The sequence below is a fragment of the Haematobia irritans genome, chromosome 2 (assembly GCF_050003625.1).
Source record: "Haematobia irritans isolate KBUSLIRL chromosome 2, ASM5000362v1, whole genome shotgun sequence".
NCBI classification, from domain to species: Eukaryota; Metazoa; Arthropoda; class Insecta; order Diptera; family Muscidae; genus Haematobia; species Haematobia irritans.
Window position 1 is genome coordinate 266,147 of NC_134398.1, and position 12,604 is coordinate 278,750.

The following is a 12,604-nucleotide window of genomic DNA, read 5'->3' on the forward strand; positions in this document are numbered from 1 at the left end:
TAATTATCGTGTTTATCTTCCACTGGTCCCACGTATTTATGTAGAACCTTTTTTTGCAATATGAATAGTTCATTGAAAATTTTTATTTAACTACGTTGTCCAACAGCTGTTGTCAATCGACGCCTCCGCCGATAATGTTGTTTCAAAGTAGTTTCCCGTGAAATGTATTTATTCAAAGTTTTAAATTCTTAAAAATTATGAAAGATTCAATGTAAATACATACATTCTGTTTGTGCCAAGAACAGAACTACTTAGATGGGTCGGATTCTTTCTATTGCAAAGTATCTGAAATCTTTGCCCAAAAGTTCAAATTACATTGTTATATTTGATCAACTATTATTTTCAAAATATCTTCATTCAACCAACGCGAAAACTACGTAACTTGTGTACTAAACCAAACATTCGATTTCCAATTTATTCATGGAAGAACTAAATTCATAAATTTGTGGAAAAGTGTATTGTACCAATTTGCATTTCAAGGCACGAAAGTGCATACTTGTATAAAATGGTCCTTCTGCTGGCATGACCAATGTTAAAAATGAATTATCTACAACCACAGCATAGCCTTTGTATGCACCTATGCATATTTGATGAACTTTGACATTGTTCCAAATGTGATTTTATTTCCTATGAAAGTTTATCTAGAAGACATGTTTACTTTGTGTGTGTAAGAGTGTCTGTGAATGCATTTGAATGATATATGCAATCTGCACTTGGATGGCTAGTTGATTCATATATAAACCTAGCAACCTGACCCAGCCTAGACATTAAGGCTGGGTCAGTCGAAGTACGTATTTACGTACGGATATATCAAACACAGTTTGCGGTGCCGTATTTCAGACATATTTTATTATACCATGAGAGAATATGTAGAACATTTTAACTATTAATCTTAGTAATTGCAACATGATATGAATAAGTTAACACTTTTAGACAAATTTAAGAAAATTTATTAAAAGTGATACAATTTTTTTATTTAAGAAAATTTCATGTTCTGAATTTTAGGTCATGTCATTAAAGTATGAAAAAATAGAAAAAAAATTCTAGTTGAAAATTGTAAAATTTTATTTTTCTTTCTTAAGATATTTGTTGTCTGCAAAGAAATAAAAACTTTTTACACTGAAAAAACAGTGAACCCACCATGAAAGAAAACTTTCGATTAATTTTAGAAAATTTTTGATATTTTTAGAAAATTTTAACTAAACAGTAAGTAAAATAAGTAAATATTTTTCGACAAATTAAAGAAAATTTATTAGACGTCGCTTGTTAAAGAAAATTTTGTAGTGTGAAGGAAAAAATTGGAGTTCAAAATTGCAAGAATGTCTTTAGTGACATACGAAGTTCATGATGAACGCATTTCTAGTAAAATTTACAAATTTGAAGAAATTATGAACAATGTTGTGAGAAATACGAATTTAGTAAATCTTTATGCTTAATTTATGCATGATTTTTCCCCGCGTTTTAGTTAATTTATCTAACGTACGCAAAAAAATATTAGAGTAAAGGAAACTTTCTCCAAACATAATAATTCCATGAACTAAAATAAAGTTAAATTGGCATTAGTGAAATAGAGAGTTCACTTTTTTTTGAGTGTACTTTGATTTACAAAATATTGGAAAATATTTTGAGTAATTTTAATTAATTTTCAAAAAAATCGACTTTGTTGCAAAAAGTTGTACTGAATATAACGTGTTTACAATTATCCATTGCTTTAATTCACAAAGCGGGAAAAAACAACATTTTGCTGTGCTTTCACGAAAAATAATACGTTTTGAAAAAATGGTGTCTCAAACGTTGTACTTTTTGTGTTTTTTTTTTCTAAAAGATCACACTTTTATCACCAAAAATTTTATATTTACCATACATTTATTTTATTTTATTTTATTTTATTTTATTTTATTTTAAAACCACAATCGATTCTGTTTATATCAAGCGTTGTTCTTCTCTGAAGAAGGAGCGGGGATGTACCGCAAGTACAACATATCTTCATGGATCGTGGTAAAAGTGTATAGTACGTACTATGGAACGCCACACATCCCAAATTGACCTTTACATTAAGTTCGTTTTTGTTATACCGAAAAGTTCCTTTGCATTGTTTGTTAGATAGGGTGCATCAGACATTTGAACTAAAGTTGTTTGTTTTTTAAACGAAGTTTCTTCAAATGGGCTTGTGTGGTCGTTTTTAGAAAGGGTTCATGGAATGTTTGTTGGAAAGAGAGCATCAGACGTTTGAACTAAAGTTATTTGGTTTTTAAACGAAGTTTCTCCAAATGCACTTGTGTGGGCGCTACACACTATCTTATAATTAGAATTGTTTGTTCGATTCTATGTGCAGGCAAAAGGTTATATTTAAAACAACATTTGCTTCTTTGTATCACAGAAGAAAACGTGGTGAAATCTAAATCGGTAAATTAAAACAAAGGTTGAGCTAGACTCTTTTAATTTGTTTTTATATCCTTTAAAAGACATCTTTGTTTATCACAAATAAAATAAACTTTTTTCTCCTGAAAAGAAAATTCGAGACTATGTTCGTTACTCTAAAATTTCGTTTGTCTGCAAAGAAATAAACATTTTTATTTTGAGTAATTTTAATTAATTGTCCAAAAAATCTACTTCGTTGCAAAAAGTTGCATTGTATATAGCGCGTTTATCCATTGCGTTAATTCGCAAATTACACAGAAAACTTAGTTAAAAATGTTAAGCCATACTTTATTAAATTGTTTTTACATCCCATAAAAGACGTCTACGTTCATCACAAAAGTAATAAATAAACTTTTTTCCCCCGAAAAGAAAATTCGAAACGGAGTGCGTTTCTCTAAAATTTCGTTTGAAAGGAAGAAGTTATCATTTTGCTTATTGAGACGTATACAACTTGGATTCACATGTAATTCTATTACAAAAAATTGTTCTAGCGTCTGATATGTTTAAAGTCACATACATTTTTATTGAACACCATACGTCCCAAATGCCTTTATCCGTTCGTCTAAAGTAAGTCGGATGTCTTTCAAGTAAGGTAAAACAAGATCTTCATATTGGCAATTTGCTTGCCAATATGAATAAAGCACCGAATTGAATCATAAGACCCATCTTAATGTTGTTTTTTTTTTTTTTGTATTTTTTAATTTAGTTTCTGCCTTCTGTTCCGTAGTACAAAATAAATTTGTTATAGTCCAAAAACTTGAGTGGATGCTTGTTTCGAGAATCCACCCTGGCTATGTTGTGTTGGCCTTCTCTGCTTGCGTAGGCAAAAAACGTTTATTTACCACTTTCCTCATAGAGGGTCTTGCTCATTTGCATTATGTTTACACGCTGTTATTCTTCATTCGATAGTTTGTGTGGGACTATATTTCATTGCATACTTAGATGAATTTCAATGTGTACACCACATACAGTACACAATCTTTCTTGAGGACAATAATTCAAATCTATCCATTGTTTACCTTTAAAAAGGGCCTTCAGACAAGTGTTTGCTTTGTACAAAGGATATCACAAAGGTTGGTTTTGCTTGCGTAATCCTTAATGCCTTAACATAACACTTGATCCTCATATTTTTTGTGAATTCAAACTCAAAAGAACACATTTTAGTAATTTTGTTTTAGTTCAGATTATGTGCAAAACAATGAACTACGTGGGTTCTCAATATCAAAATCAAATATTGTAGAGAGAATATAAATATAGTTGGTTATAATAGTTTTATTCATTGTCTACACACTGAAAAAAACAGTGAACCCACCAGGAAGAAATTTTTTGTTAATTTTAGAAAATTTCGATTAAATTTAGAAAATTTTACCTAAACAGTATTACAAACGCTGACATCACGCCGATATCACAAAAATAAGTAAATATTTTTCGACAAATTCAAGAAAATTTGAAGTTAAAGAAAATTTTATAGTTTGAAGGAAAAAAATTGGAGTTAAAAATTGCAAGAATATCTTTAGTGTCATACGAAGTTCAAGATGGGCGCATTATTTGTAAAATGTACAAATTTTAAAAAATTCTGAACTATCCGTTCTGAACTATTCCGTTTGTAACACATCGAAATATCGATTTTCGACTATATAAAGTATATATATTCTTGATCAGGGAGGAACTCTAAGACGATATAACCATGTCCGTCTGTCTGTCTGGCTGTCTGTCTGTTGTAATCACGCTACAGTCTTCAATAAGGAAGCAATCATGCTGAAATTTTGCACAAGCTCGTCTTTTGTCTGCAGGCAGGTCCAGTTCGAAGATGGGCTTTATCGGTTCAGGTTTTGATATAGTCCCCATATAAACCGACCTCCCGATTTGGGGTCTTGGGCTTATAGAAATCGTAGTTTTTATTTGAATCTGAAATTTGAAAACTAGAGGTATTTTATGACCACAAAGAGGTGTGCCAAAACTAGTGAGTATCGGTCCATGTTTTGGTATAGGCCCCATATAGACCGATCTCCCGATTTTACTTCTTTGGCTTATAGAAACCGCAGTTTTTATTCAATTTACCAGAAATTGGAAATGTAGAGGTATTTTAGAACCATAAAGAGGTGTGCCAAAAATTGTGAACACCGGTCAATGTTTTGGTATGGTCCCCATATAAACCGACCTCCCGATTTGGGGTCTTGAACTTATAGAAACCGTAGTTTTTATCCAATTTGCCTGAAATTGGAAATCTAGAGGTATTTTAGGACCATAAATAGGCGTGCCGAAAATGGTGAGTATCGGTCCATGTTTTCGTATAGCCCCCATATAGACCGATTTCCCGATTTTACTTCTTGGACTTATAGAAACTGTACACTGAAAAAACAGTGAACCCACCAGGAAGAAAAATTTCGGTTAATTTTAGAAAATTTTGAATATTTTTAGAAAATTTTAACTAAACAGTATAACAAACGCTGGCATCACGCCGATGTCATAAAAATAAGTAAATATTTTTCGACAAATTCAAGAAAATTTATTAGACATAATTAAGTTTTTCCACTTGTTAAAGAAAATTTTGTAGTTTGAAGGAAAAAAATGGGGTTCAAAATTGCAAGAATGTCTTTAGTGACATACGAAGTTCATGATGAACGCATTTGTAGCAAAATTTACAAATTTAAAGAAATATTGAACTATTTTGTGGAAGACACGAATTTAGTTAATCTTTATCCTTCATTTGTGTATATTTTTTTCCTTGGTTTTAGTTAATTTAACTAACGTACACAAAAAATTATTAGAGTAGAGGAAACTTTCTCCAAACATAATAATTCCATGAACTAAACGAAAGTTAAATTGGCTTTAGTGAAATAGAGAGTTCACTTTTTTTTGAGTGTAGTTTTTATCCAATTTGCCTGAAATTGGAAATCTAGAAGTATTTTATGACAATAAAGAGGTGTGCCGAAAAGGGCGTGTATTGGTTCATGTTTTGGTATATCCCCAATAATGACCGATCTCCCGATTTTATTTCTTGGGATTATAAAAACCGTAGTTTTTATCCAATTTGTATGAAATCTAGAATTATTTTTGGATCATAAAGAGATACGCCGAAAATGGTGAGTATCGGTCAGTGTTTTAGTATAGCCCCCATAAGAACGATTTCCCGATTTAACTCCTTGGGTTTCTTAAAACCGTAGTTTTTATCCGATTTGCCTGAAATTTCACTTCTTGAGGGTATAGAAGGCGCACCGATCATGAAAATTGCTTGAAACTCAATGTAAAATTTCCAGATTTTACTTCTCGGGTGAAAATCTACAGATTTAAGATTTCAAATCAAGACGTTATTTTATAATTTTCTTGCACACTTACAAGAGATGTTAATGATTCCTCTAAAACAGAAATGGTTCTTACAAATCCAGAATCTGATATAGTCTTCATAGGTAAAATCTTTAAATTTATCGCCGGGAAGTGTATTGGTTGAACTGCTCAGCTTAATTTGTCCTCAAACCCCCCTGAAATTTCAAAGGAAACCCTAATATTTGATTCATGGTGGGTGGGTATTTAAGATTCGGCCTGGCCGAACTTACGGCCGTATATACTTGTTTTTAGTTAATTTAACTATCGTACGCAAAAAGTATCAAAGTCATGGAAACTTTCCTAAAATGTAATAATTTCATGAACTAAAAGAGAGTTAAATCGACTTTAGTGAAATATAGGGTTCACTTTTTTTTGAGTGTAAGTAATGGGAAATATTGCCTTGCGAAAACGCAAATTATAGAACTAAAGATAGGCTACTATTAATTTTTCCTACATGCAAATTGAAAACTTGAACGATTAAAATATCTCCATACATGCTATTCCTTGGTTCATTAAATATTGACTCAAATCCAAAAAAAAAAACAACTATAATTATAGACGAAAAAATTGAAAGTATAAGCTCCTATAAAGTTACAAGAAAATTATTTCGTCTAACGGTAAAATAACTTAAAAGTAAATAATAATTATGTAATAAATAATTCGCGGCATCAGTTGAGTTTTGTGACCAAAAGTTTTAATTGAACCAATTAAGAAATTCATAGAAAGTGCCGAAGAAAACGATTAATTTTTTAATTATTTGGTTGATACGATCAATATCGGAATTATAGCAATTTCAATTTCGAAAAAAAAAATTAATTTGATCAATTAATTTCGTGATTGAATCAGAAAATGGTTTTCTGTGCGTATATAACAAATTAATTTTGAGAGCACCCAATCTTCGACAAAATTGTATTTGCTACCATTTTTACACACAATTTTATTTGTACTATTGTACATTGGTAATGTTATACAAAACACTTGGCAACCTTTATTTGAATCAATTGAAACCATCGTGAGTTTCCCCAAATGGTATAAATCAAATTTTAGCAAGAACGACGCCTAAGAAAATTTTTCAATACCGTTTTGAAACGACGATATGGTTCCTAACATGTTAAAGTAAAACAATGACACTCATTGATAATAATTTAAATGATACTCACTTCATATAAATACATATGACATATGGTGGCGCTATATCCATATCAATCAGGAATTCGATATTTTAGGTTTGTACTTACATCGGCTTACAAAGACGTCACCATTCAGCATGCATAACTAAGTATATGCGTCTTATAAATTGGAAATATTAAAATGATACAATAATATACATCTAATTTGTCCATTACGAAAATCATGCCTTAAATTGGAGAGAGGACTAGACAACATCTGCATGTATCATTTTGAAAACTATATTCCACAAGGACGATTATATCTTAGCGCACATTCGTATAACAAAAATTCGCAAACATAAGAATTACAAAACTTTGCAATATAATTAACGTTTCTCACTATTTTTGTCATATCAACCAATCAATTAAATCTATATTTTTTTTCAGCTTGAATTGTATGTACTTGTATATGATGAAGAGTAGCTAGTTGATAAGATTTTGCACTTGTTCTTTAAGCGATGAACGCAACATTATATTATTAATAGTACTACATACAAACATACATTCTCATTTTCGACTCCGATTAAAATGAATGCGAACTTAAAAATTGTGAATCATTAGAAGAACAAATCAACAAATAGTGGACGACACTGAGATACTTCCAAAGATAACACTGAGATACTTCCATAGACGCCCTTAATCTGGAATCTTGACAACGCAGACAAGTACGAGTGATCTCTCTGAGCGGACATTCAAGATGTCTATAAGTCCTTTTTCATTTGGCGCATCGACGTCTTCATGAAATAAGTGAGATCTAGTTTCCTTGATTATAAATGTTGTAGATATCCCATGTAAATGTACAATTTGTAGATATGTAACTTTCCGCCATATATAATCACTTATTATGGGTTTTAACCCATTCGGCTTCTAAAGCCATGCTGGGATCATCATATAATGGACTTCAATGAAATAAAATGTCTCAACTTTGTGTGAAGTTTGCAGAACTATTTTACCGAAATTATAAAAACACACAAAGAGATACATTTGCGTAGATTCAAATCGTATTCATCCATATCCTATGCGTGTGTCGCAAATTTATGGATATGCGTACAAAAACAATGTTTTAAATACTTAAACGTCATGCTAGGCAGGTGAAATGGCTGCGATAGTCCGCGTCATGCAATATAATCCCCAATAGCACTTATACACATCTTGAGAGAGATTCAACTCATACGAATAGCATAATCTCATGAAGCTTACAAAAGAAGTAGACCATTACTCGTCAACATTGATCTATCGATATGAGTATCACACAGAAATGGAGAAATAATTAGAACTAAAGCATACGCCCACGTCCATCATACACAATCGTAGTTTTAGTCATAGCCTGCAAGTATGACGTAGTCGTACGTAGTTAGTCGCTTTCCAAATATACATACATACGAACTGTACCTATTTATTAGACGCTTCTGAGCTACAATTCTACATGGTTTTTCTTCATTCCCTCAATCCACAAATTATATAACCGCCATGTACTGCTATGTTACTATGTCTAGAATCGTCGTTACATTTGAATGTTTGTTCGTGTAGATTTCGTATTTGAAAGAGCGTCAAAACTAGAGATCTAGAAGGTAGAACATAGTAAACGTTGTGTATAAATTTCAGCTGATTAGGACAGTACATCTGTTTGCCACATTATACATCTGTTGTCATCGACTGGATTGTGGTGATATAAGAAGCGATGGTGAAGAAAATGTACTATGAGCGAAAGATTTCGTAATCACTATCGCCGCAACTAACATTTATTGAGTCGCGTTCATTTTTTATTGGAAATTATCAGTTTGGAGCTTTTATCAGTTAGCGTTTATAGTATTGTAAATATTAGTGTCATTTAGAGCGTAAGTGATCTGGAGAAGAAGTAAAAACATTTGATTTGAAACGATGTATGCCGCTGCTGGCGGAGCTTCATTGGCGTCGCGCCAAGCGCGTCAACGGCAGCGTCAACAGAAGAAAACGCAACAACTACAAGCGAAATTACATCCACCGAAGGCTCCTTGTGTGCCGGTTGCCGAACATGGCGCTTCGACACCTACACGCCATTCTCGACAATTTCATCAGTTGCCGAATAACTACCTGCGAACTCCCCAGGCACAAGTTCGGAAACTTAGTGCAAGCTATACAGCTCAGTCGAAGCTCCTACTGCCAATAGATGAGGGGGATACACAGTCAGTCTTGCACATGCGCATGCATACGCATGGAGTACATGGACATAGTCATCATGCACATAGCCATAGCCATCAGGACCACCACCAGCATATGGTGCCATACACGGGGCACCACCATGGTCGCGTTTCTCCGAAACTTGTACATCGCCATTCTGGCAGTAGTGGAACTAGTTTCCATCATTCTCATCTGCCGAAGTCGGCAACCGCCACCCTGCCACTTGTCTCACAAGTAGAGGCCACACCACCGACGTCGCCATCGGGCGTAGCCGCCGCCGCAAACGCGGACGAGGCGACAGATCTCCCACCAACGTCTTGCCTTGAGACGGGCATATCTTTGCCGTATCATGACTCCATTATCGTGACGCCGGCCACGCCCATGGCCTCGCCAGGACACGTGGCCAAACCACACAACGATCTTTCCGATGCTATCGCCGAAAAGCAACCTCTGACAGCAGCTGTTGATTCTTGTGATGATGATGAGCAAATGCATCCACCCACCGGTCCATTGGAACGTAAATGTAGTGTATATCGAATGAGGCGCAGTGACGCCTTTGAATATGAACCCCCGGCCACAATGACCGGAGTTCGACGTCAATTCAAAGAACTCCAATTCAATCAACAGAATCAGCATTATGAGCCCCTGTTATCCGATGATACCCATCTCATATTCAAAGGCTTCTCATCGACCACTGGTCGAAAAATCCAAATCTGTGCCTACTGTGAGGAAGGTATTTGCGTCTGTGAACACATTGAGGTAATTACTATCAACAGCCAACAAAGTGACCAAAGGCCGGCCATGTATATGTATATGTGTACTTCTAAAAATCCCTCACTACTACTTACTCTATGTATCCTATCCATCTTAGCCACTCTAACACTCACACACATACCCTTACTATACACCGTTATTCACGTTGACATGTTTTTCAGCTATGTATTCCCTTTATGTGCCTGCCTTTTACTTTCTCTTTTCTTAAGTGCGAATATATTTTATTTTATAATAGCCCCTAGTTTCATACATGTATGAGTGTGTGCGAATGTGCGTGCATATGTGTCTGTGTGTATATATACGACTAAGGCGACATACCGTACATATACACGCACACATACACCTATTGAAAGGACCAACTACACAATACATACACACACACCTATGTATGAACACTCCTGCGTCGACCCTACTTGCCGACAATACCACCGCTTTACCACCGATACTGACAATGTCGCCGACGAATAACTTTCCATTAGTCTCACGGTCGCCTTCTATTCGTTTTATTTCTTGAACGCTTTCATGTGTGTGTTTTCAATATTTTATAGTTCGCTCTTCCCAGTGTTGCATGTTTGTTATTCTCGTTCATGTGTTTTTGTGTCAAAAACAGTTTTCCTTATTTATTGCATGACATTCTGTACTCTTTCTTTGTTTTACGTCCTTTCGCTTTCACTTCTTGGATTTGAGATGAAATCGCATTGTAAGTGAGTTGGTGGGTCTGTGGGTGGTTGATGACGTATATTGCTGTTTTATGGCAAATGACAATGTCGTTCATAATATAAAATCGAAATTAATTTAATCACACTTGCAACCAGTTACTTCAAATTTCCAAAAAAAAAGTAATGGAAAACGTTAAACTAATTTCAAGTACTTTCTATTATGGAAAGCTATTAAATTTTTCCACTAAAAATATTATAAACCGCCATTGTTAAAAACTATAACTTTTTAGTTATTTTTTCGCCTAGCTGACTAAGTTTTACTAACACGTATTAAACAAGTTTTCATAACAGTCGGTTTAATTTTATAAAATGGATATAGACCAAAAAATTAACGATATGAAGTTTATGGCAATTATCGAATAAGATAGTACATTTAATTTTTAACAAATAACTTTTATTTTTCTTACCCATTATAGTCCATTTGTGTTATGTAAAGTTCATTTGAATGCAATTTTAAGTAATATAACATCAGAGTGGTTCGTTAGTTAAACTTGCTGGCTTAACTCCCATTTCCATTAAGCTCCCTTAATGCTAGTTTAGCTAACGAACTTTTAAAACGTACTAAGGCTTTGTCTGCAATTCAACTTCACGTACACTGAAAAATATTGTGAACAGAAAGATAGGAATGCAAGTTTCTCTGAGGAAAAGTCTTTTCCTTGTCCAAAAGTCGATAAAGTTCGTTTTGTCGTTATATTTGGGTGAGTCAAAAATAACATATGTTATTAAAGACTTCATTTTATCGACACTTTTTACTTGATACATGGCATAATTTCTACTCGAAGACGAGTATGTATGTGAAAACTAAGCGTATGGTTAACAAGATTTTGACGGACAATATGAGGACAAAAATAAAAAATAGGAATAACTTAAAATTTACTATCCAGTATCAGGTACGCAAAACTCAAGTTAAAATGACAAATGCGTCTTAAATGTATCCTTAGTGCAATTATCCAATTTTTTTGGTAGGAATCATTAGGACAAAGACAATATCTTTGGAAACGGCTTTTTCAGTCTAGAAACATTACTGCTAAAAGTTTTCTATCCAAGTTAGACGAAGAGAAGATATCTGCAATTGACTTACTGTTAACTGACAGTCAAAGCCTAAGGAGCTACATATAAATGAGGAACTAAACCCCAGTTCAAAAATGTTTCTTTATGTGGTATATACTAGAGGTCTGCATCGAATAACTTTTCACTACATGTATGCAATTCGCTGTCGAATATAGTACATACACTGTCTTTCTCTCAGAGCGCAAGTAGTGAAGTGAAGAGAACACTTGCTTGTCAAATACCACCAAGTACTTATCCGAAACAATATGTGTTCCGAAAAGAAGGAACAATAAAAATGTAAGTACTTGAGAAGAAGTACAACATGGATTCTCTTCACTTCACGTGGTACCACAAGTATTTCTCAGTTATGTGCGAAGCAAAACTTTCCATTATTATTAATCATAGATATGTATGTATGTCACATATTTCATATATTTATGTATGTCACACACTTAACTTAACGTTTGCGGTTCTTTATAACAAACCGAATATATTTATTTTGGAGAGTAACTGTTTTTATGTATTTCTGAAACTGCACGTGGTACATGGAGTACTCTATGAAGTTTTGTTCTCGCAACATACTCGACGTGATCACTCTGAGTACACTTCAATAAGAGAGAAAGAGGAATATGTGTTTGTTGGTAGTGAAGACCAGAGTAGCAACAAGAAGTTACTCGTGGCTTTTGGTGTTCATCAAAATGTGTACCAATTGTTTTGCGAATCTCTCAAATAGATGTACTCATGTAGCAAGTACACGTGTACTCTGCATTTACAAATGGAATTGTGCAGACCTCTAGTATATACCGATGACGTAAACTGGGTAGGTACCGGTTGACTTGACCCACAACAAGGTATAAATATGTGCCGGAGCTTTGTCATATTCAACACCTCTCACTATCCCCAACCACCTGCGCACATTCATTTATAATATATTCCTTCGTACTCTCACCAAAAGGTATTGTACCAATACCATTTATTCTTCTT

General features: G+C 33.9%; 1 protein-coding gene across 3 annotated transcripts in view; it reads left to right on the forward strand.

Annotated features, from left to right (window-relative positions):
* LOC142223159 (uncharacterized) overlaps window positions 1-12,604 on the forward strand; it is a 106,010-nt gene that overhangs the window by 65,767 nt on the left and 27,639 nt on the right. For 2 of the 3 annotated variants that reach the window (XM_075292997.1, XM_075292994.1), the window contains exon 3: window positions 7,305-9,836. In XM_075292997.1, the coding sequence (XP_075149112.1) occupies window positions 8,799-9,836 (1,038 nt within the window). In that variant the 5' untranslated portion in view covers window positions 7,305-8,798. The remainder of the gene's footprint in view (window positions 1-7,304; window positions 9,837-12,604) is intronic. The other variant, XM_075292995.1, reaches the window with a different exon arrangement.